This window comes from Delphinapterus leucas, chromosome 7 (assembly GCF_059928025.1).
Source record: "Delphinapterus leucas isolate spDelLeu-1000000601 "Yukka" chromosome 7, BTC_Dleu_Yukka2, whole genome shotgun sequence".
In the NCBI taxonomy this organism is placed as follows: Eukaryota; Metazoa; Chordata; class Mammalia; order Artiodactyla; family Monodontidae; genus Delphinapterus; species Delphinapterus leucas.
The window spans coordinates 53,979,911-54,002,541 of record NC_143135.1 but is presented as its reverse complement, the minus strand read 5'-3'; the positions used below and the strand labels follow the sequence as shown (position 1 = coordinate 54,002,541).

Below are 22,631 nucleotides of genomic sequence, written 5' to 3'. Positions count from 1 at the left end.
ACGGAAGGCTGGCTGTAAAGTTATACTAGGATCTTCGACTGCTTGGCGGGTTGGCTTCCCTAACTCCTGAGTTGTTCAAGAGTCAACTGTATTTCATATTATTTATTATATGGCACTTATTATATGCCAGGCACAATTCTAAATGTTCTATGTACATTGACTTTCCCACAACAACCCTTTGAGGTGGCTACCATATCCATTATACAGATGTGGAAACTGAGGCTCAGAGAGAAGCTGAGGGACTTCCTTGGTGGTCCACTCGTAAAGAATCCGCCTTCCAATGCAGGTAATGCGGGTTTGATCCCTGGTGGGGGAACTAAGATCCCACATTCCACAGGGAAATTAAGCCCGTGCGCCACAACTACTGAGCCTGCACGCCACAACTAGAGAGAGGCCCATGTACTGCAATGAAGAGCCTGCACACCACAACGAAGATCCCACATGCTGTGATGAAGAACCGATGCAGCCAAAAAAAAAAAAAAAAAAGGGAGAGAGAGAGAGGCTGAGTGGCTTAGCTGGAAGTAGCAGAGCTGCCCTTGAGCCAGGCAGCCTCCCTTTGGAGCCTGTGCCTTACCCACTGGCTCTTCTGCCCAAAGGAGCCCTTGCATCAGTGTCTTAACGTTATTAGAGAACCTAGCTTTTCTCAGCCCAGCGTAGGGCTTTTTGTCCTTTGCCAGAGCAGGAGGGCCGACGTCTCGAATAATCACTCAACTTTGGAAAAGTTGCTTCCTCTAAGAATCAACTAATTAAAACATTTTTCTTGTCTTGACACTTCTGTTCTCAAAGCAGTTTCTCTTTTTCTGTCTTTCTGTATCATTCCTGTATTTAATAATTATATATACATGTTACATGTACATATGTGTTTATGTCAAGAAACATAAGTGTATGCTTGTGTTCCTAATTTGGAATATTTTGACTAATGGGTATGCCAAATAAAATAATAAATAGCTTTTGGAATTAAACTGTAAACACAGGAAGACTTTCCCACCCAGCTCAACAAACACAATAATCCCCATAAATACAACCACTGGGAGTTAAATAAATAAAAGAGAAGAATAAACACAGGGCATGTAACTTAACTAGATGGCTATTTGCTGTCGCCAGATGTTAAGTCTGGACCAACATTAGGTAGTGACACGAAGAGCAATGATCATTGCAATGAGCTGCCTGCAAGCACTGGCACTGGTGTGTGTTGGGCAGTAGAGGACGCTGCCGCCGCTGGACATTTTCCCTTTGTGGATATCAGCCATTGGTGAGGGCTGTCACTGCTGGACATTAGGTACTGATAAATATGAGGTATCAGTGGACATTTGCTCCTTGGTCAAATTAGCCCACACAGAACATTGAGCATCAGTGGGCAAGCCCTGTTAGCCTACGGTGACCTCTACTGTCTTGGTGGGCGTTAGGTACGAGTAGAGGTAGGCCTCTGCCCCCCACATGCCTGGCAGTCTTGTCCAGAGAAACATCCTATGAGCTGGTCTGGAGGCAGTTGGTAGGTGTTAGTATCTCCATTGCCATCTGTCCTCTCTCTCCAAGAGGGCAACCCTTTGGCCCCTTGGCCATGACAATTTGGGGAAATCAGGGGGTGGTATGATAACACCCATGGAGGGAAATTGCTGGATTCGAAAGAGTCTAATCAGCTCCCTGAGCTACAGAGGGTTTGGGTTTCATACAAATCCATACAGATGCTCTTTTGCCATATTGACCAACACAGGGCGTTTGCTTCTTCCTTCTCTGTAATGGTACGATTAAAGCACAGCAGGGCTGGCTTCATGGGCAGTGGGACCTTAGAAGGGTCCCATGCTTGGTTTAAGGCTCTGCTCTTGCCATCTTGAAATTCTTAATAATTTTGAACAAAAGACCCCACATTTTCATTTTATCCTAGGTTCCACCAATTATATCGCCAGATCTGAAGCACAGAATCCTGGCCATGTGGCCACGTCATCTGCCATGTGACCTTGGGCTGCTCCTCTCTGGGCCTCCATCTTCCCATCTGTGAAATGGGGCCAGGAGGGGAAGGATTTTATCTTTGGCTTTTCATGCTCTAGGATCTAGAATCCATGGTCTGATTGGAGATACTTAGAGCTGCGTAACTCCACCCCCCCTTTTTTTCCAACAGAAAAATAAATGGAGTCCTAGTGTTTTTGGTTTCTTAGAGCACCTCTGCCCTCTCTGACACATGTGATCTGCACAGCTGGCCCGGTCACTGAGGTAGGACATTCAGGAATGAGAGACTTGCCATATGACAGATGAAACCAGGCACAGTGCTTTCCTCAGCTGTACGGTGACAATAACATCCAGGGCAGTTGTGGAGAGGAAATGATAGCATGCACACCAAGTCCAAGGACATGTGCCCAGTAAACGGCAACTGAATTATTAATGAAGTGCAGTGAAATGTTTGTGACCCAGCCTGTGCTATGATGGCAAACTGTACACAGATGTTTCCCTATCTCTAAAACTCAACTGACATGTGTGTTGAAAGCCTATTCCGTGTTAGGTACACAGGGCAAAGATCCTGAAAACTATACTATTGTTCCTCAATTCTACCATCCTAAAGCTTTACAAAATCCTTCAGTTCTGCATCCGTTATCAAAATGTGAGTCTAAGACTACACGTTTCTGTAATCTAATTCATAATTCAGTGGTTGCATGAGGGAGGAAACAAGCGTTTCTGGACTGTCTATTTTGTGCCAGGCACTGTACTTGATTCTTTACAAATGTTACTTCCTTCATACAATCCTGTGCAGGGAGATATTTTCATCCCCTCTTCCAGGCTTAGAGAAGTAAAGTGACTTGGCCAAAGTCACACAACCGGCTCGTGATGGACCAGGATTTTAACTCTTTTCTGGGAACTCCAAAACGGAATCTTTGCACTAACCTCTGTAATTCTGTAAGATTCCAATGACCTCATTCTCGGTCCCGGGATTCCAGGAAGGCGGAGGGTGGCCGGATGAAGGCGGTCGGCGAGGGGAAAGAGGGGCTGGCTCCGCAAACTGCGCAGGTCCACTTTGGCCTCCAGAGGCCCTGGGCTCCGCGATCTCTTTGATCTGGGGTGTCTGGCCATGCGTGAGCACGAGGTGGCGCTGCGGGCTGAGAGCCTCCGGAGGGGCCGCGGGCCGCCTGCCCCGCGGGGCTTCTGCTTTCTCTACAGCACGCAGGGGCTGCGGGTGTGCGAGGTGATGCCCCCACCAGGAAGGAGAAGCCCGCACGGTGTGGCGGCGTCTGCCCACCCTCCCGCTGGAGCTTCACCCCCGCCCCGTTTTGCAAATGTGGAAGCTGCAGCTCAGGGTGGAGGTGAACAGTTGTCCCGGCCTCCCTTCCCCTACTTTCAGCGCCACTAAAGTTTAAGACCCCTATGTTCCATGGCCCTCCCCAAGGACGCCTTCTTCAAGTGGGGCTTTAAAGCCCCACTGGGTGAAAGTCCCAGGGATCTCTCCCTCACCCCTGTATTTGAGGACTCTCTTGTCCCAAGGCATGTGGGAGGATGGAGTACCAATCTGAGGACTGTGAAGGCTGGGGTCTCACTCTGACCCTCCCTTGTCCCCCAAACTTCAGATCCTTCCCATATTGGCGGGGGCCAGCCTCTGGCTCAGGGAGCTCAAGCCCTGGGGGGCCTAAGCCACGTGATGGGCAAGCACCCGAACCCTACCCATGGCCTGAATGTCCTGGGATCTGTGCCATTGTTCACCCATGACCCCTCTCAAGTGCCAGCCACCTCTGTCCAGGTCCACTTGTCCTTCTCAACTCCATGGATGAGCCTCCTCCAGGGAGCCTTCCTAATCCCACCACAGGGCTCTCACAGGTCCCTGTACTGCTCTTATAGTTAGGTGTCCTCCATGTGTCCTTCCCCCTCCCACCCCAGGAACATGAGTCTCAGGGCACAGAGTAGACAGCAGGAAAATCTTGGTGGTAGTGATGGTGATGGATATTCCTGCAGTTCTTGGCTAGTTAGAAGGAAGAACTTGCTGACAGCAGAGCCATTCAGATGAGCTGGAAGTGGGATCCCTGTCACTGGAAGTGTGCAAACAGGAGTTAGGATACCACAGCAGTCAGATGCCAAGAAGGAACACAGTACTGTCGGAGCTCAGCGGAGGGAGGTGGACGGGGACTTCAGGGAAAGCTTCTAAGGAGATGAGGTGGGAACTGGGTCTGTTAGGCTGGGAAGGAGTTGAGAGGCAGGGATGGGGGCAAGGGTCAGGTCCCAGAGTAACAGCCTGAGCAAAGGCAGAGGCATGCAGGGCCTGACAAGTTCATGGAGATGGGGCGTCAGGGAGAGGGGAAATGAGGAAGGCAGGCAGTGTTAGCTGCAGTGAAAGGTGCCACCCACCCCCGAGGAACTCCCTCCCTCATGTCACCTCACTCCCCTAATCCTGGGAGGTTATTGGGCTTTTCAGAGAGAACAATCTTGTCTCAATTCATCCTTATGGCCCCATGGCCCAGTCTAGGGAATGTCAGTGGATGCTGGTCAAATGATGGGAAGAGGGCCTCTTTATAGTGTTTATTAAACCAAGGACCAGGTGTTGGGTAGGGCTGGTGGGGGAGGACAGAGCTCTCACTGTCCTGTGGGCGTCCCTGTGGGACCAGCCCCCTGACGCCCACATGGCCAAGTATGGCTGGCTTTCACCCAACGCCTCCTCCCCCAACCCATCCCCAGGACACAATATTACAAAAGTGAACAAATGCAATGTCTTTCTTCTTTTACAAATGGCATGTTTCCATCCCCTGCCAGCAGGGACGGGGCGGGGGATGGGGGGGTGGGGGGGGGGTGGGGGGGTGGGGGTGGTTTGAAAGTGACAGTCCATTAAAAAGGCAACAACTTTTATTAACCCCATGCTAAGGAGAGAGCCCAGGGCTGGGAAGCTGAGATGCCACCCTGGTGGCGGAGCATAAACATGGGTGGGATCTCCCCTACCTCCTTCACTGCATTCTCAGTAGGATGAGCTGGGCTGTCGGGCATAGGGCCAGTCGGGTCTGAGGGAGCTCAGGAGCTCAGGGCCTGGAGGGGCTCCAGGACTGCATCTAGAGGCAGTACCTTAGGGGTCAATGGGCGCATTTCCATTCTTGATGCTGGGGGACGCCCCCCCCCCCCAGAGTGGGAAACTGGCAGGGCTGGGACTGGTATCCCTGAGGCTTCTAGAGGCTCCGAGGTGAACTGACTTAGCCTGTGCCACAGCCGGTTACTGGGCCCAGAGTGCCACCCCCTAGGCCCTGGTCTCTCCTCCTGGGGACGACAGGGAAAGGGCACAAATGGCAGGATGTGAGTCTTGGAAGCAAGGGGGAGCCCAGAAAGGGGAGAGGGGAGAAAAGTGCAAAGGGGCCCTGCTGGGAGGCTGGACATTGGGTCCATTCACGCTTCTGCCACTGTAGGACCTCAGAATAGCATTTTTCCTTCCCTCGGCCTGAGTTTCCCCATCTGGCACATGAGGAGGTGGACTAGAGTTTTTTCTCCAGTCCTTTCTATAAAGTTCTATCCAGAGTTCTAGGGGAAGAAAAAAGGATGAAGTAGCCCTCACATGCCCAGAGCAAAGAGAGGGCTGTGTCGTAAAAGAAACCCATGCCTGAGTGTCTGGACCTCTGCCCCGCAGCACTACCTCCCGCCCGCCCTCCTGTCATGGGTCAGGTTGGTCCAGGCCTCAGGGAAGGCACTTTGGGGACAAGTAGGGAAGGACAGCAGAGGACTGCTGTCTGGTTTGGCATCGAAGACCCTCAGCTTATGGTCTGGAGAGCAACATAGACAAACGGGCAAAATCTTGCTCCTGGGTGTGGGTCCCAGGTCCAAAGCCTCTCTTTCAATGATGCTGCCACACAGGCCTACAGAGTCCCTGCTGGCATTGGCACGTTAAAATATAAATTACCCAGGACCCGAGGGAGCCCAGGGCAAAGTCTGTTACATGGCCCCAGGCCACACCATTCGTCACAAGGTATCAGAGCCCCCAGCAGCTAATTCCTGGGTGTCTATGCAGTGCAGGGCCACCTTGGGGGTGGAGCCAGGCTGCCTCGGGTAGGTGCCCTCCCACACCAGGCGCCGGCACTGCACGCCCTGGCCCACGCTGATGCTCTGCAGCGCCGGGAGGTGGAGAAGCAGCTTCTCGGGCAGGGGCACCAGGCCCGTGCCTGACAGGTCCAGCTCCTGCAGGGAGCCCAGGCCTGAGAACACCTCGGGTCCTGCCCACTTGAGCTTGGGGTTGCTTGACAAATCCAGGACCTGCAGGCCCTGCAGCTCACGGAAGCCATAGGGCACCAGCTGGGGGAGACGCTGCAGGCTGCCCAGCGACAGGTGTGTAAGGCCTGCCAGCCCCTCGAAGGCCCCTGGGCCAATGGCCGCCAGTGGGTTCCCGTCCAAGCTCAGGTAGCGCAGGGGCAAGTCCCGGAGGTCGGGCACGGTGTGGAGCCGGTTCCAGGCCAGGTTCAGGCTCTGAATGGTGGGCGCCGGCAGGCTGGCCCGCGCGGGGTGGGGCACGAGGCTGTGGAGGAGGTTGTGCGAGAGGTCCACGTGCAGCGCCCTGCCCTGGCTGTGGGTGGCGAAGGCGGACACGGAGACCTCGCGGAGCCGGTTGTGGCTCAGGTTCACGTCGCTCAGGGGCGAGCTGGTGAAGCTCTCGGCGGGCAGGGCGGCCAGGCCATTGTGGCTGAGGTCAAGAGACTCCAAGTAGCGAAGGCGGGAGAAGGCCGTGGGCGAGAACCTGGTGAGCAGGTTGTGGCTGAGATCCAGGCCGGCCAGCGTGGTGTAGCCCGGGCCTGCCAGCACGGACTCGTTCACCGTCTCCAGCCGGTTGGAGGACAGGTCCAGGTGGGCTGTGTCCAGGGGGATGGGCACGGGCACGATGTGAGGGCCCAGGCCGCTGCAATCCACTCGTGTCAGGCTGAAGCTGTCGAAGAGGCCAAAGGTCTCCACCTCACACTGGCACCCAGGGAAGCAGGGCCGGGTGGTCTGGGCCTCACCGGCGGCCAGCAACAGCAGCAGGGGCCACAGCATGGTGTGGGCTAGAAAGAGAGCCACAGGTGAGGGCTGGTGCCAGGCACCCCATACCAGATGGTTCTAAGCCACCCCGTAAGACACCAGCTGATGTGTGCAGGCACAGCTGCAAATTGCCACCAGCCCCTTAGTGCCCCCAGACGCTTTCCCTGAATGCCCCTCCTTATATGATCTCTAGTCCCTATTCCTCTCTGGCCTTAGTCTCCCCATCTGTATGGTAAAGGGGGTTAGGCCAGTTGGCTGGAAGCAGGAGAACCCTTCCTTAAATAAGATTAGCAGGTGAAAGTGGGCCTGTTCTGGTTGAAGTGAAGGTGAGGGCCTGGAGCCTTCCTTGGATGTTAAGGAACCCAGTTGGAAACGCACTGGACAGGATGGGTCTACAGCTTAGGGGCTAGGGTACTCCATTTACCTCTGCTGAGCATATGCTACCTGCCGGGTGCTATGTGCTGGGTGCTGTGCTAGCTGCCTCCCTGCACGGTCCCACTTAACCCTCACAACCACAAAAATTGCAAGGCAGCAATGCTGTCACCACTTCACGAAGAGGGAACTGAAACTTCGAGAGGTTCAGAAAGTCATGCACGGTCACAAGTAAGAGGGAGTGGAACCCAATGGCATACAGAGGGAGCATGGCTCACTGTCGTGGTTTGGCAGTGGCTGAGCCATGCCTGAGACCCGCACTCCGGCTTCCCAGACAGAGGCCTCTTCCTGCAAGGGGGGTCTGCAATGACTGTCCCCACCTCACTCCTTTTGTGGGTAACAGTGGCTGGGTCCACAGTCCTAAGCCCTCTCACCTGGCCTGGCCTCCAGAGGCAGGATCCTTCATTCCAGTTGCGGACCCTGTGCCAAGCCCCTTCCCCCTTGCCCTGCCCTCACCCCCAGCTGTTAGGGCTGTTACACCTCTTTGGCCCTTGCTTTAACCTAGGGCAGGCAGCTGGGCTGGTTCCCCCATTATACAAATAAAGAGATAGAGGCTCAGAGAGGAAAAGGGTTTTACCCCAAACCAGTAAAAAGCAGGGCAGGATTAGAACCCAGGCCCGCTCAGTCCCAATTCCTCTATTTTCATCTGCTGCCTCCAGCAGAATTGGCAGGAGAGATGGGGTCCAAGAGGGGCTCTTCCCACCGACACAGGCTACGATGCAAGCCACTGCCTCTCCCCTGGCTTCAGTTTCTCTCCCTGGACAATTGTAACAGCAGCTGCCACTGATGTCGGGCACTACACGTACACTGTCGCCTTCGGTCCTCATACCCAGGCACGTCTGTAGCCCCTCGGACAGTGGTGCTCGCAGGAGGATGAGAGAGAGGGTTGAGCAGTGAAAGCCTCTGACTGGACAGGCTGTGGCTACACGCTCCCTCTGCACAGCAGCCACTCAGCCCAGGAGATAGAAGGCACTAAGCCTCACTCTAGCAGGTTCTTCAGCTCTGCACACTTGCCCCCCTGCCCCATCTTCCCCCCACCTGTTCCTCCCCCTGGTCTTCAGGGAGGGGTGGACCAGGGACCTGCCCACCTTGTGGACTGGGGGTGGCTGTGGAGGGAGCAACAGGATAGCATTACTAGCCCTACATGAAATTTTAAAGGGGCAGCCACTTGATCTGCACTTGGGCTCGGAGCACAGGCAGGGAGAAGGGGTGCTATTCTCCCCTGCCCCCCTATGTGGGCCCCTCCTCTCCCGCCCCTTTCTGCTGTAGAGTCCAATTTGAGGATTAAACCCGGCCCAGGTGCATCCTGGGCTTGGTCCCAATTGAGGCAGGACAGAGTGTTCCAGTGTCTGGAACTGAAAGGAAGATATTAAGTTACCTCACACCCCCTTTGTTCCCCTGGTGAGCTTCTCACCGCAGAGGTTCATTACCACCTAGGGCCTCCTCTTCCCTGCTAAGCTGATCTGCCCATACCCACCCTTCCTGGGGTTTAAACAAACACCGAAGACACACAAAAAGGCCCTAAGATTACCCTTTGGTTCCCAAAGGTGATTATACAATGTGCCTCTTAAGTGCCAAATGGCCCCTTATGAGCTCCTGCTTATGTAACACAGCCCAACTCTCCCCCTCCCCCACTAGAGAGGGGGCCTCTCAGGCCTCGGCTTCGTCCTCTGTACCACAAGGCAGTATTTCCTGCCCTCCTCACATACGTTGACGCAACTCTCACTGTAGTGCAATGCAAACTGTGAAGAGCTGTGCACACGTGCTGAGTGGTCACCACTGAGCCACGGAGGCAATGGTGGTGACAGCTGATAGAGGGAGCAGGAGTGTAGCTTGAGACCCGCCTGGGTAACTGTGCTTGTGATGCTCCCAGGGCACAGTGGACAAGGTCTCTGCTCAGCCCTGCACAGTGGACACCTCTCCCTGGGCCCCTGTTCTGTGCTAGGCCTGGACGTTAAGTGGAAAGTGCTGAGCCTGTCCTCACTAAGTGCCGGACACACGTTCCCTTATGCCATCCCGTCACTCCAGGAGGTAAGCAGCCTTATGTCCATGTTATGGTGGAGGAAACCGAGGATGGCAAGAGGAAGGTAGCAGAGCCAGGAGGTGAACTCAGGCCTTTGTAACCTCGTCACTGGCTTGGTTCAAGTGGAACGTGTACTTCTGTGTGTTGCTGGGGAAAGAAGAGCTAAGCATCCGGAGTCCTAGGGCCACGCTCCAGCTGCCGTCGGCCGCTGGGACAGGTAGGTACCAAGCTTTCTAATACTCAGTGGCTCTGGGGCTTTCCTGAGGTCATAGCGGAGCTCAGAGGCCTCACAGGGCCGTCCAAGGCTGTTGGGAGAAGAGAAGGAAAAAATCTCTGAGATGCCTCACGAGTTTGGACTCAGAAGGGGGCAGAGGCAGAGGTGTGGGCTAGTGGTCTTTGAGGGTCAGTGCCCCAGTTCTGCTTAGAGGCAATGTCCCCTTTGGGGTAACATAAGGAGGGGTGCCTTCATGTGAGTGTCTCACGAGGCGCTGGGGTCTGGCATTGCTGCTTGGAGCAAAAGATCCAGGAGCCAAGGGGAGGGCAGAACTTTCCCAGGAGGAAACTGAGGGAAGATAAGGAAATCCCCTGCCGGGGGCACAGCCCCTGATAATTTCCAAAAGACCTTTGCTTGTTTGAGCTGTGAGGGCTGCAGAGCAGTGCGTGCAATCCCTCATTTTAGTGATGAGGAAGCTGCGGCCCAGAGAGCATGCAGTGACTTGTCCCTGGGTCCTCAGTGGGGTGATGGCAGCTGATGCTCAGGCTCTGACTCCTGACTCCAGGACCAAGCTTTCCAGCCCACTCAAGATGCCTGTGGAATCTCCCAGGGATCTTATGGAGTCAATAAAAATAATGCTTGGAAGAGTCTGCAACCTCATGGAGGAGGGGGCTGATGCCATAATTCTAGAGATCATAAGGAGAAATTGCATGCTAAGAAAAGTATAACCATGCATTAAAAAAAAACAATGTAAATCGTGATTTTAGAAAGTCTAGAAGAAAATATGTCAACTCAGTAGTGGTCTTTCTTTAGATGGTAGAACTCTGAGTGGTTTAACCATGTCTTAATCTCCTTTTCTCCTCTCATTTCCTCTCAAGTATCTATATTTGGAAGTAATGTATATTCCTATATTAGGAAGTAATGAAGCTTCCTAATAGGACTGCCTCATGGCCATCTCTGCTTTCTCTGATCTTGGCTAGCCACAATCTGAGCCTCAGTCTCCTCATCTGTAAAATAGAGATGTTAAGAGCCATCTCACAGGCCTGTCACGAGGATGAAACATAATGGTGGGAGTAAGGCAGGGTTCCCAGCACAGGCGAAGGGTGCAGTGTGGACCCCCTGCCTCCCTCCACAGATGGGAGCGGGTGGGGTGGGGATAAGTGGGTGGGCCTGACCCCATCTCTCTTGCTCCTTCCTCCAGCAAATATGTATCAAACATGACAAAGCTCTTACCACTGCCCTGCTGGAAAGCAGTTCTTTCCTAGGAAGCCACACTATGACTATGTTGTTTCTCAACAGGGCTGCTGGGTCTGGGAAGGGATGAGTAATGTGAGTTCCTCTTCACAAAAACCACTAGCCTCAGCTCCACGGAGAGGAGAGGCCTTCTTAGAGAGTGAGAAGGCCTTGGACACCAACTTGCAGTGCGAACAGGGCAAGTCACTTTACCTGGACCAGTTCCTTCAGCTGTGAACCTGGGATGCTAACGATGGTCCTATCAGGCTCAGAGAGGATGGCTGTGAAGATCAGACTGAGAAGACCAATGCCCCAGTAGAGAAATGAGGCCCCAAGTGGTAGAAGCCACATAATGGAAACACTGTACCTTTTCATTCTACCTATAATACCCACAGCCACTGCAGACAGAATTAATCAACCACAGCACTAAATCGCTAAGTGCAAGGCAGTGTGCTAGGCCCTGTGAGGTGTATGTTGGGGTCAGGGTGGGAGATCCCAGGGCCTCTGTCCTCATGGGGCTTACAAATCTGCAACGGGGACAGGAGAACAACTCATATCAAAATCACTAGCACCTGCCGTAGACCCAGGAGATCAGGACTCTAGTTCTGGATCTGCTACTAACTGTGTGACCTTCACAGTTTTCTTTCTTTCCTGGAGCCTCAGTTTTCTTTTCTGTGTAGTAGTGACTCTGCCTCCCTCCCTCCCTCTGGGACCCTGTGATCTACCCTCGGGAGAAAGGGAAAGGCAGACAGGTATTCACCATGCAAGGCCAGGGAGGATCTCTGGCCCAGGATACATCACTTACTTTCCAAACCCTGACCTGCAGATAAAAGGCATCTGCTGATCAGCCAGGTTACAGAACACAAGGGCAGCAGGACAAAGGCTTAGTAACTGTACCCACCCCTGGTTAGGGGGATATAGCATAAGGTCCTCTGGGCAAGGGCCATGAGCTATTCCTTGTTGGGCCCACTGTGACTCTAAGGAAAGTTTACAGATGGCCCGTGAGGTCAAAAGAGTCAGTGGTGTGGCCCTAACAGGCCCCAGGCAGGTCTCCCCACTGCGACACTCCAGACCGTGCTATGAGAACCTCTAAAACAGCTTTGGCTACATCATCCCCCCTCTCAAAAACCACCTGACTTCTACTTTACCCACAGAAATCAAGTTCTCTCTGGCACAGAGGTATCTGCAAGTTGTCCCCACCTTCCTCCCTCCTTCGGCTGAACTCCCCTCTTGATTTGAACCCATGGTGGTGGCCTTTGGGCAACTCTCAGCCTCTTCTCATACTTTTCCAAACTCAGAGAATTCCAGGGCTGGAGAACTGGAAGGCCCCTCAGAGATCACGAGTAACTGAGGCCCAGAGACGGTCAGTGATTGCAAGTAAACGGCAGAGCAGGACCCAGGACCTGGGTTCTGATGTCTCACACTATTGCCAGGACTGCCGCATCCCCAGGCCTGCTCTGGCCCTGCCAGTGGAACAAAGCCCGTTCTGTCCACTCAGGCTCCTGGGCCACGCCCCCCTCCTTTCCTTGCTCCCCGGGCTGGGCCTCTCACACCACACTATCAACACACCTCCTTCAGACACACACTCGGTAAATTCTCTGCCTCTGCCGTTATTTACCCACCCGTTTCCTGACTTGAAGTGCGAGCAGCTTGGGGCAGTGACCCTGCCTTCTTCACCTGTTCATCCCTTCCCCTACCTGGGGCCACAGCCAGGCCTGGCAGGCCTGGCAAACACGCTGGATGAATGAGAGCCCAGAATTTAGAGTCAACCACGGGACTCAGACCCGGCTGTGAATTCAGCTCTGTACCTACTAGCCTTGGGCACGTCTCAACCTTGATGAGGCTCCGTGTCCTCGACAGGGGCGACAACACAGGGTTGGTGAAAGCATTAGGGGACAGCGTGTGAAACAGTCAGCTCGACTGCCACACCTTGAGTGCTGAATGCATAGTAGACAATGATGGTGATGATTTACTAAGCTTCCTGAAGGCAATGACTGTGTTATTCTTTGCTCTGTTCCTCCCTACCCAGCTACCCAAAGAGGTGTCAGCACCCGGCGGGTCTGTGACTACCTGCGCTAACATCCTCTGGTCACCATGCTGGTGTCTGCTGACAAGGCCCCAACCTCCCTCCTCCTCTGAGGAGGGCTCCCTGGGGTTAGGGATTCCAGCTCGGGTCCTCCTGGCTCCAGCTGCCTGCCCGTGATGCTGTATCCCAGCATCTCTGGCCCCTAGATTTGCCAGCTCTTCACCACAACTTCAAGGGGGAGTCCCTGGCCAAGGGGCGAGGTGGGCAGGGGGCCGAGCTCCCACCTGAGATGGGCTCTGTCTCCACCGGCTGCTCCATGCTGAGATGCCTCCAACCCTACTTATGTTCATCGTGAGCTCCCTCAAGCTGACGCCAACGAAATCCCCAGGTGGAAATTCCATTAACGTCCTGGCCCCCAGTGGCTTAGTCAGTTCTGGAAACGCAAGGCAAAAAGAATGTCAGGGCCAAACTCCCGGAGCCTTGTGGGTCGGCTCCCCCAACAGAAGCTCTAATGCCGCACATCTGTATAAACACGTCAGCTTGCCACGCACTTCTACAGCACCATCTCGTTTCTGCCTCACCACAACCCTTGACCATGGGGATTACTGTCCCTGTTTTGCAGACTGACATTCAGCTGAGGAGGAGAGGAACCAGGTCTCAAACCTACGTGTCTGAGCTCCAAATCCAATGCTCCTTGTATGGCTGTGCCCCAACTTACAAATGGGCACGTGTGGATCATGCTGGACTATAATTACACTTACCTGTCTGTACTCCTGTGGGCAGGAATGGGGTTAGGTTCACTTTTATGTCCTTGAGCTTGGGTGCCGGGTCTGGCACAGAGCAGGTACTGTATGAAGATATACCAGGTATTTAGAATACTACCACCTCGCCAAAGGATACCTCTCAACCTTCCCAATGCCTCCTCAACTCTTATCTGTTCAGTCACCCTGCAAGATCAGCAGGTTACATGGCATTGTATCTATTTTACATCTGCGTAGAGACCCAGAGAGGTTCGGTGATCTGCCCAGAGTCACACAGCCAGTGAGGTCAGAGGCTGGACTCAGAATCCAGGCGTTCTGACACCAAGTGCCTAGCCTCCTCCATGACATCATCCCTGGAGAATAATCTACAGGGAAACAGACAAGGCTCCCAATACTATTTTCTCCATTCTGAAGCTTCGCAAGTTCCCTTTGGTCTGAGGCATGTGTGGACACACGGGCAGGCAGAGGAAATGGGTTTTACGGTCAGGCACACCAGGTTCCAGCCCCACCATACCTCACCTGCCAGGAGCCCCTCTCCCCTCTGAGTCTGAGTCTTCATCTGTAACATGGTGAGAAACCTAGTACTGCTCCCAGCAGGCCACTGGGGTGATTACACAATGTAAAGCGAAGACCCAGCCCTGGGCCCGGCACACACTGGTGCTCACTGCATGTGGGTTCCTGACCCCTAATGGGTGATTTCAGGGGCCAGGAAAGAAAAAGGAGCCATGACACCAGCAGACCTGAAAGCAAGGCAGGGGCAGAGGATAGAGAAGACTACAAAATGGATTCTTCCTTGGATTCTCTCCCAGTGCACCACCCAGGGTCCCGCTTGGGCTACAAGCACTGACCAGGCTCTACCAAGGAAGTTGGTAAGGGAGTTTGGAAAGGTCGCAGAGGCCAAAGCAGGCTGAAAGAGTTGTGTCACCTGTGACAGAACGAGACTCAGCAGCTACCCCTGAGTGGGTGGCTCACTGTCTTCCCCCTCCCCCCGCCCCCCCCCCCCCCCTTGCACAAGTCAGGTTCAGGAGACCTCCTGGCCTGGATTGCTCCAACAGCCTTGTTCCTGGCCCTCTGCTTCCAACTGCCGGCCATGTTGGGCACCAGAGTACAATCCCGACAGAAGACCAGGACCCCATCACTGCTCCTGGTTTAAAACCTATCCTGCAAAGATAGCTTGCCAGTCTAGAGGCCCGTCTTGCTCATCGGGCCCCACATCTCTGCACAGGCTGTTCCCTCGGATGAAGATGACAGAGACACCCTACTTTTCTTTGTTTTCCATGCAAACTCTCACTCATTCGATTCAAAAGTCACCTCCATGTATAAGTATCATGTCATCTTCAAACAGTGACAGTTTTACTTCTTTTCTGATTTGGATTCCTTTTATTTCTTTTTCTTCTCTGATTGCTGTGGCTAAAACTTCCAAAACTATGTTGAATAACAGTGGTGAGAGTGGGCAACCACATAGCTGATTCACTTTGTTATACAGCAGAAACTAACACAACACTGTAAAGCAACTATACTCTAATAAAGATGTTAAGAAAAAAAAAAAAGTCACCTCCTCTGTGAGGTCTTCCCAGTCTAACCTGCCCGTCATCCAGTAAAAGGTCACCCTCTCCCTGGGCTCCAGTGGCCCCGTCAAGATATGACACACTGTGCTGTGTGGCCATCTCCAAATCTGACCGTCCATCTCCTCTCCTATGTGGGGCCTGGCCATGCGAACGGGATAAGCCAGATGAGTGAAATGTCCTAGGCAAAAAGCTTCCCTCTGCTTAGGAGAGGGTACCAGTGGTCCAAGCTGGCAGGATACTTAGGGCTTTCCCGGGGAGGCAGGGGCGATATCAAGTTTAGAACCATAGTAGATGCTGGCTCTGCCTTCTATTGTCAGTGCAATCCAACAAATGTCTGCATGATGTAATACAGACTACAAATCTCTTCTCATTTTATTAGCACATGTAATTCATTATCCTATTTAACATTCACAACAGATCAGTCAGACCGGAATTACTAACCTCTTTTGAAGGATGAGGAGACTGAGAATCAGAGAGGTAGAGTTACTTGCCTAAGGCCACAGAGCTAGGAAGCAATGAAGTAAGTGAAAATAAGTGAAAATCTCCTTCCGACTCTAAGAGGCTGGAGCACTTAGCCTCCAGATTGGTCTCCCGGGCTCCAGCACCACCCACAAGCCAGAGGAAGGTTTCCTAGAATTACCAACCCCACCCTGTCATGCCAGCTTAAAAAACCCTCTAGCAGCTCTCCACTGCCTAAATCCCAGCTCCTAGGTCTGGCATTCAAGGCCCTCATATTTGGCCCCTGCCTTCCTTCCCAGCCTCAAATTGAATTCCAACCCTCCCTCTCCAACCTTGCATCTGACAGTCCACAATGCTGAACACCCCTGCGCTGTTTCAGAACACACAGAGCTGGGCAGGGCAGTTCCCTCTGTGGGAGATACCTCCTGCCTCCCTCCCAGGTGTATTCACCTGGCTTCCCCAGCCTGCTGCTTTCCAGCCTTCCTTTCCTGGGCTGCAGGGGCTCCAGCCCACCTTACTTCATCCCTACCTAACTTCAAAGCCACCTCCCCTCTCCCTCTTCAAAAGAGAAAATTAGTGCCTGGGAATTGGTCAAGTCAGAATGGAGGTGTTAAATATCAAAGTGTTTCCAGGTTCTAGGATCTCAACCAGTCAGCCGGAACAGGAAGGGAGGAGAGAGGCTGTCAGCACCAGCCTTTCTAGAAGGGAAACTGAGGCCCAAAGAGGGAAAGGAAAGTGCCCACGGTGAGGCGAGTGGCTTGTGCCCATCCTTCACGTCTGCAGCATCAAGCAAAATTCTAGGTTAAAGACTGGGGTGGGTGGGGGTAGGGGCAGGGGAGGGAAGGTGTTAAAGGGTTATCTTTGCCACCCAGGATCAAAAGGAGGCTCCCGGCAGCCTGAGCCCTCCTTCTCAGGTCAGACCTGAGCTCTGCAAGTCTGGACTTATCCGAAGGGTAGAGCAGGCAGGGAGGATCAGAAGCTCCTGAGTCACCCCCTCACCCAGGCCAAGTGTGGGCGGGCACTGCACCTCAGGCCGTCTCTGCCTGCGTTGGTTATCGCCACCGCACGCTCTGCCCCGCGAGGGAGTTCTCACCCACTTCCATTACAAGGTGATTGCGGCACAGAGAGGCTGAGCAACTTGCCCAGTGCCATATTGTGGGCCAGTGGACATCCCATTCGAAACTATAGTGTGTGCAAGGTTCCTCCTCCCAGCAGCCCAGCTGGAGGTCCCGGGAGCCGGCGCCGCGGGCAGCCGTCGTTGCCTTCTCACCTACGGGATTGGAGGGCTCGACACCCCTCGCCCCCGCCCCCCACCCGGGGCAGGATACAAACGGAGAGCGGATCTCAAAGCGGAGCCGGGGGTTAGTGGCTGGCCTCTCCGCCAAGCAGACACATCTCTCTCGGTCACATACACTCTCTCCGAGGAGCGTGGGGCGGGCAACACCAGCTGCCCGCTCCTCTCCTCTCTTCAGCCCCCGATCGGGGGCCAGGACCGGCTGCTTACCTCTCTCCTCCCAGCAGTTTCGGCTGGCGTGTGCGGCACGCTCTGCCCAGCCTCGGCTCGGGTCAGTCCTCAGGCGCTGCCGATTGCCCCACCCACCAATCCTGTCCCATCCCCTCGCGGCTCTAAGGACCCCTGGAGGTGAATGAGGGGAGGGCTGCCAGAGCCCCCCGCCCGGACTGCAGGGGGGAGGAGGACGGGCGCTGTTGCCGAGGAACCCGGAGAAAAGTTTGAAGCCAAGTCTGGGCCCGGGTGGACAGCAGGGGAGCGAGGAGTTGGGGCGGTGTCTGGCTCTCGGCGCGCACATACTCCACGGACACCCAACCCAGACACGTCGACAGGCACAGACCACGTACGCGGACACAACGATGCGCCCACCAGCACTCACAACCAAACGCGGGCCCACGAAACGTGGACACAGGCGCAAAACAGCCTCCTCAAATCACGGACATTCAAAGGCACAGGCAGATGCATGTCCCCGGACCAAATTCACAAAGACCCACAAACGCGAGATGCACGTGTCCGCACAAAGCCCCCAGAGGCGCCGGCCCACGCCCACGGCCCCCGGTCACAGCCTTTGTCTCCTGGAAGCCCCCTTCTAGGTCCGGGTTCCTCACTCTGGCCGAGTCCCGGGCGTCAGGCCGCCGCTGCCCACGCCCTGGGTCCAGGAAAAGTTGAGGGGCCCCGGCCCCGCCCCTGGGTCCAGCGCCGTCCGCTCGCGGGATGGAGCTGTGAGGTTGGGGTGGGGGGGCTCCTGTCCCTCGCCCGCTGCGCGGACTCCCGCTCCTCCCGGGGACCCGCACCCACCTGGAAGCCTGCGCCGCAGCCGCCTCGGCACGCTCACCCAGGCGGCCCGGTCGCGGGCCCTCTGGCCGGCGCTTTTCTCAGAGCGGCGCGGCCCGCCCCCCAGCCCTCCGGCCCCCGCCCGCCGCTGGGCGCTCCCCGGCCCGCCCCGCGCCCAGTGGCGGCTCTGGCCAGCCGCTGGGCGATTTAGGGAGTGTCGCCAAAGTGCCGGCCTTTCCCGGCGCGTTCCCCGCTCCGCCCCCCGCCCGCCGGCGGAGCCCTTGCCCAGCCCGGGTTCCACCATAGGGAGCGTCTCAAAAGTGCGCACGCAGCTCCCGCCCACTTCAGTCGGCCTTGCTCCCAGCTTCTTGCATCCCGGGTCCCTGCCCCCTTCCGCGGAGCGCCTGAGCCATCTCAGCAGATGGCCGCACTGTCGGGAACATCTGGAGGTCACTGGAGTGTGTGTGTGTGTGTGTGTGTGTGTGTGTGTGTGTGTGTGTTTGTGTTCAGAGAGAGAGAGAGAGGCAGAGAGAGAAAGAGATTGGGTGGTGAGGCTTCCCTCTTCTCGAGTTCATCCCCCCGTTTTTTAAAACGGGTGACAGAGGTCCAGAGACGTTAGTGAGAGGGAGTCCAAGAATCTGAAGCAGGGAAAGACTGGCTGAAAGACGAACCGACAGAGAGGAGAGAGCCAGGCTTGGGCAGAAGAGCTGGCAAGAGAGGAGAGAGAAAGCAACAGACTTTTTTTTGTGTGTGTGGAGGGAACCATCGACTTCTGGTTGGATTTCTAAGAAGGGAAACTGGGAGTGTGACTGACTAGGCAGCAGTTTTTAAGTCGATTCCTCCCCCCACAGCCCATCCTCTCTCACCCCTCTTTATGGTAAAAAGTGCAGGAAAGCATCCAAAAAACCTTTTTTACATGGGGGTTGGGGGGAGAAATTGCCTGGTGAATGCATTCCCTAGAAGGGGCTTGGGAGGGTGGTGAGTTTGAGTCTCCTTGTCCACACACCGAGACAGTGTGGGGTGAGGGAGGGGACAGTTCTCAGGCACCCCAGAGGTATGTGGCCTGGGGGCTGAGGGAGATTTTGGCCTTGAACCCTGGGCCTCCCAAGAGCTTTCGTGCTGTGCAGAGATTGGGCAGTGTTCCCCTTGCAGTGGCCCAGACTTGCACACCCAGTCTTTTTGCTCCTTCTTTCCTTATTACTTTTTTTTTTAATTAAAAAAAGTTGCTTGGCCGTGTGCGTATGTGTCTGCTTGTCTGCCTGGGGAAGGAGAGGCAAGTAGGGAGGAGGGGAGGTAGGAGTAGAGGCCACTACCCTAGGCCTCAGGGCAGCAAAAACAAATCTGCCTCCCAGAGAACAAAGTGCTCTTGCAGGTCCTAGCTGGCACTAGTCTGTGTGGTTGTGTGATTGTGGTGACTCTGCTCACCTGGGCCGAAACCTGGGAGCCCTGCCAGTTAGGGAGGTGCAGGAAGAAGGCTGGGAGCCCCGTCTTATCAGTTTAGGACAGGGAAAGCTCCCCTCTCTCCTTTCTGTCTACCATTGTCCTCCCCTAATTAGAATCTCAGCTTCTAGAACTGGGAGGCCACCAGCTCAGATGTCTCATCCAACCATCTTTGAAATTGCACCATAGGCCCCTTTGCACCCTGTCACCTCCTCACAGTCATGCTTAATAAAGGGGCCGCTGAGATTCAACTCTGCATCCCCTAGTGGTTCTCTGTGCATCCTGGGGCCCTCGGGAGGGGTTAGAGCCCTTCCTGCTCTTACCTACCAGCCCAGAGGGGAGAAAGACCCAAAAATCAGTGCTTGGTGAGGGCCCCAAGCTTGGACAGGGTTCAGGTTCCAGCCCTGCCACTTACCAGCTCTGGGTAATCTTAGGGAGGTTACTTAACCTCTCTGAGTTTCTGCAACTGTAAAAGAGCTGTTGTGAGGGAGGAGTAAACAGTAACTTAGTAAAGCATTAGTCTGGCTCATAGGAAGCACCATTGTGGGCTGTTATTGCCATTTTTATTATACCAAGTTGTCTCCAGTCAGGGATGGGGTAGAGTCCGGAAAGCTGAGCAGGCTTGGGAGGGGAGGAGACAGAGGAATGGTCACCTGACCCTCTGCTGGGCTGGTCCACCTGCTGGCTATGTCCTGCCCTCCTGAGGCGGAGGGGGCTGTCTTTCAAAGGAACCCCTGCCCCCCTCCTTTGCCCTGGCCTGGAGAATGTGGTCCTCCCCTCCCTTGTTGTGGAGTTGTGGAGCTACGGTCAGGCTCAGCATCTGAGCAATGGCGGTAAATACTCAACTCCCAGGGAACTCAGGGATGCTAACTCCCACTGCCTTTTGTCTGCAGGCGCTAGCCAGCAGGGCTGGAGGCCCCAGGTCCCTCCAAAGGGCCTGTCATGTAACAGAAGCGTGACCAACAACCCTTCACACCTTGGCTGGTGGCTGGCAATAGTTTCAGAGTACTTCTACATTCATCATTTCCCTTGATCTTCCCTAAGTGGGAGGTGGCCTCCAGGGATTTTGGATTGGGAATCTCCATCAGCCCTCTTCCCCTCCCCCACAAGGGTCCCTTGGCCTCCAGTCTCCCCCTCCTGTCTGCTGTCCACGCTGCAGCAAAAATGACCTTTCTAAACTGCAAAGCTGCAAAATGTATCATGACACCTGCTTAAAACCTTTCAATGGCAAAAGCCAAATCCTTAGCTTGGCATTCAAGGCCCATGTGATATGCTCCCCTCACCCCTACCTCTTCAGCCTCATTTCTGGACACTCCCCTCTTATACATCCCAAGCTCTAGTCCTCTAGTCACATAAAACCAGAAGGAGGGAGGTGAGGGAGGGAAGGCTTGGGGAACTGTGGGAACTGGAAAACCTCTGCATTCTTGAAATCTCTGTCCAAATTCCCCTCCCCCAGGAAGCCCAATGCCTGGTGAAGTTGGTCCCTCCTTCTATTATGTTGCCACACCTTTTGTACATATGCACTATCACTTTCCATTCTCTTCACCCTTCTTGTGGTCATCTTGGCTGTTATCTCATGCCAGGGACTGTGCTGGATACCTTTAAGGTCATCACATCATTTAATCCCTATAACAACCACCCTAGATTGATAGTGGTGAGGCCCAGAGAGGGCAAGAGATATGTCTGGGGTTACACAGCATGTTCTCTGCAGAGCTGGAACAATAGTTAGGGCTCTAGTGCTCTTTTTACTACCTTACAATCAACACAAGAAGCAGAATGTGGTGTAGTAGAGAGGCCTTGGAGCCTAAGGGTCCCAGGTGCAAATCATTGCTCTTGCCCCTAGCTACCTATGGACTTTGGGCTAGTCAGTCCCTCCCCCTGAGCCTCAGTTTCCTTACCTGTAAAATGAGAATAAATAAGAAATGCTACCTCACAGGAATATAGAGAGGATCAAATGAATTAATACATATATAAATATGTTGTAAGTTGTAGGGTGTTGTGTACTTTTACTTGACCAGCCATACTTCAAATGGGGGTGTTGGTTGAGGATCTCTTTTCTCTCAGAACTCTCCAGATTGGAGGTCAAAGTCATCATTAGTCCCTTTGGCTACCTTGCTCTTTTCCCACATTTTGAGAAAGCTAAAAGGTCCTTCTTTTCTCTCTCTTATCATAGCTGTCAAGCCCTGACCGGAAAACCCTCCAAATTCAAAGTATTTCCATGAAGCTGCAGGCTTTCTATTCTTCTTGCTGCATTTTCTTCTTTCCAGTTGTCAGAAGCTGGCAGATTGAAAGTTAATAGAGCATCAGGACCATGTGAGGAAATAATGGAAAAAAAGACCAGAAGAAAAATAATGCCAGTTCAACCTCCTTCTGATTCTATAGATCTGGGTTGGCCTGTGATATGTTGTATTTTTTAAAAGCACCTACGGTTGTTCTGATGTCAGTACAGAGATTGGCGGACATGGCAGAATGCCTCAGGGCTTGCAAAGCCTTTCCACACGTATTCCCATTTTTAAACCTCTAAGCAAACTTTTTAGGTAGGCTCTTATCACCTCCATTTAAAAAATGTGGAAACCGAGACTCAGAGGCGACTCATCCAGGGTCACACAGATAGAATGTAAAACTGGCTCTTTGAGACAACTCCAGCCATTCCTCTGCAGGGCCAGATTCCGTGCATAGGCCTTGCTGGTGTCTCAGCAGTCACTGTACAACGAACATTCCTCCCCTCCTGCCAAATCAAATGCTTCCCTAAATATTTCTCTCCCACTCTCCCACCTCCATGCTTTTTCCCCTGCCTGGAATGACTTTCTCAGCCCAATATACCAGCTGCAGTCCTTGCTGTCTTCCAAGCCCTGATACCTCCTCCACAAAGACTTTTCCAGTTCCCACAGTTCCCCAAGCCTGGAAGCACTTGGTGTGTGCTTCGGTGCAGCCCCCTCTCCAGCCCTGCCTCCTGCTGAGACTCGATACTCCAACATCTTCAGCTATTGGGGTTTCCTGCATTCTGGCAGTTCCTTGCTGCCTCCACATCTTTGCTCCTGCTGTGCACCCCCAAGTGCCCCTTGCCCTACCCCATCTCTTACTTGTCATTCAAAATTCAGCTCAGGTTATCACTTCCTCCAGGAAGCCTCCCCTGATCTTCCCAATCCTTAACTCTACCATTGGAGGCCCTTCCTCTGTGCTTCCATGGTACAGTGAGGATATCTCTGTCTTGAACAAGATTGTTCATTC

General features: G+C 54.0%; 1 protein-coding gene and 1 pseudogene across 10 annotated transcripts; one reads left to right on the top strand and one right to left on the bottom strand.

The window, feature by feature from the left end:
• Window positions 1–4,800: 4,800 nt before the first annotated feature.
• TSKU (tsukushi, small leucine rich proteoglycan) lies at window positions 4,801–18,116 on the bottom strand. Of its 10 annotated transcripts, XM_089915332.1 has the most exons (5): window positions 17,181–17,227; window positions 15,659–15,722; window positions 13,650–13,735; window positions 13,173–13,321; window positions 4,801–6,983 (listed from the first exon to the last, which is right to left on the bottom strand). In XM_089915332.1, the coding sequence occupies exons 4-5, from the start codon at window positions 13,204–13,206 to the stop codon at window positions 5,914–5,916; spliced, it is 1,104 nt and encodes a 367-aa protein (XP_089771458.1). In that variant the 5' UTR covers window positions 13,207–13,321; window positions 13,650–13,735; window positions 15,659–15,722; window positions 17,181–17,227; the 3' UTR covers window positions 4,801–5,913. The 10 variants fall into 10 exon arrangements, with proteins under 10 accessions (XP_089771458.1, XP_022449587.1, XP_022449588.1 ...); XM_022593879.3 differs by lacking the exons at window positions 15,659–15,722; window positions 17,181–17,227 and adding an exon at window positions 17,985–18,075; XM_022593880.3 differs by lacking the exon at window positions 15,659–15,722 and having other exon boundaries at window positions 17,181–17,269.
• On the top strand, window positions 13,213–18,413 carry LOC149748746 (uncharacterized; annotated as a pseudogene).
• The last annotated feature ends 4,218 nt before the right edge of the window (window positions 18,414–22,631 follow it).

Bases quoted from the DNA above. Each gene is read 5' to 3' on its own strand.
- TSKU (XM_022593879.3), bottom strand. From the start codon at position 13,206: ATGGAGCAGCCGGTGGAGACAGAGCCCATCTCAG. The intron at 6,984-13,172 runs GTGGGAGCTCGG...CTCTCTTTCTAG, and splicing joins GGAGACAGAGCCCATCTCAG to CCCACACCATGCTGTGGCCC.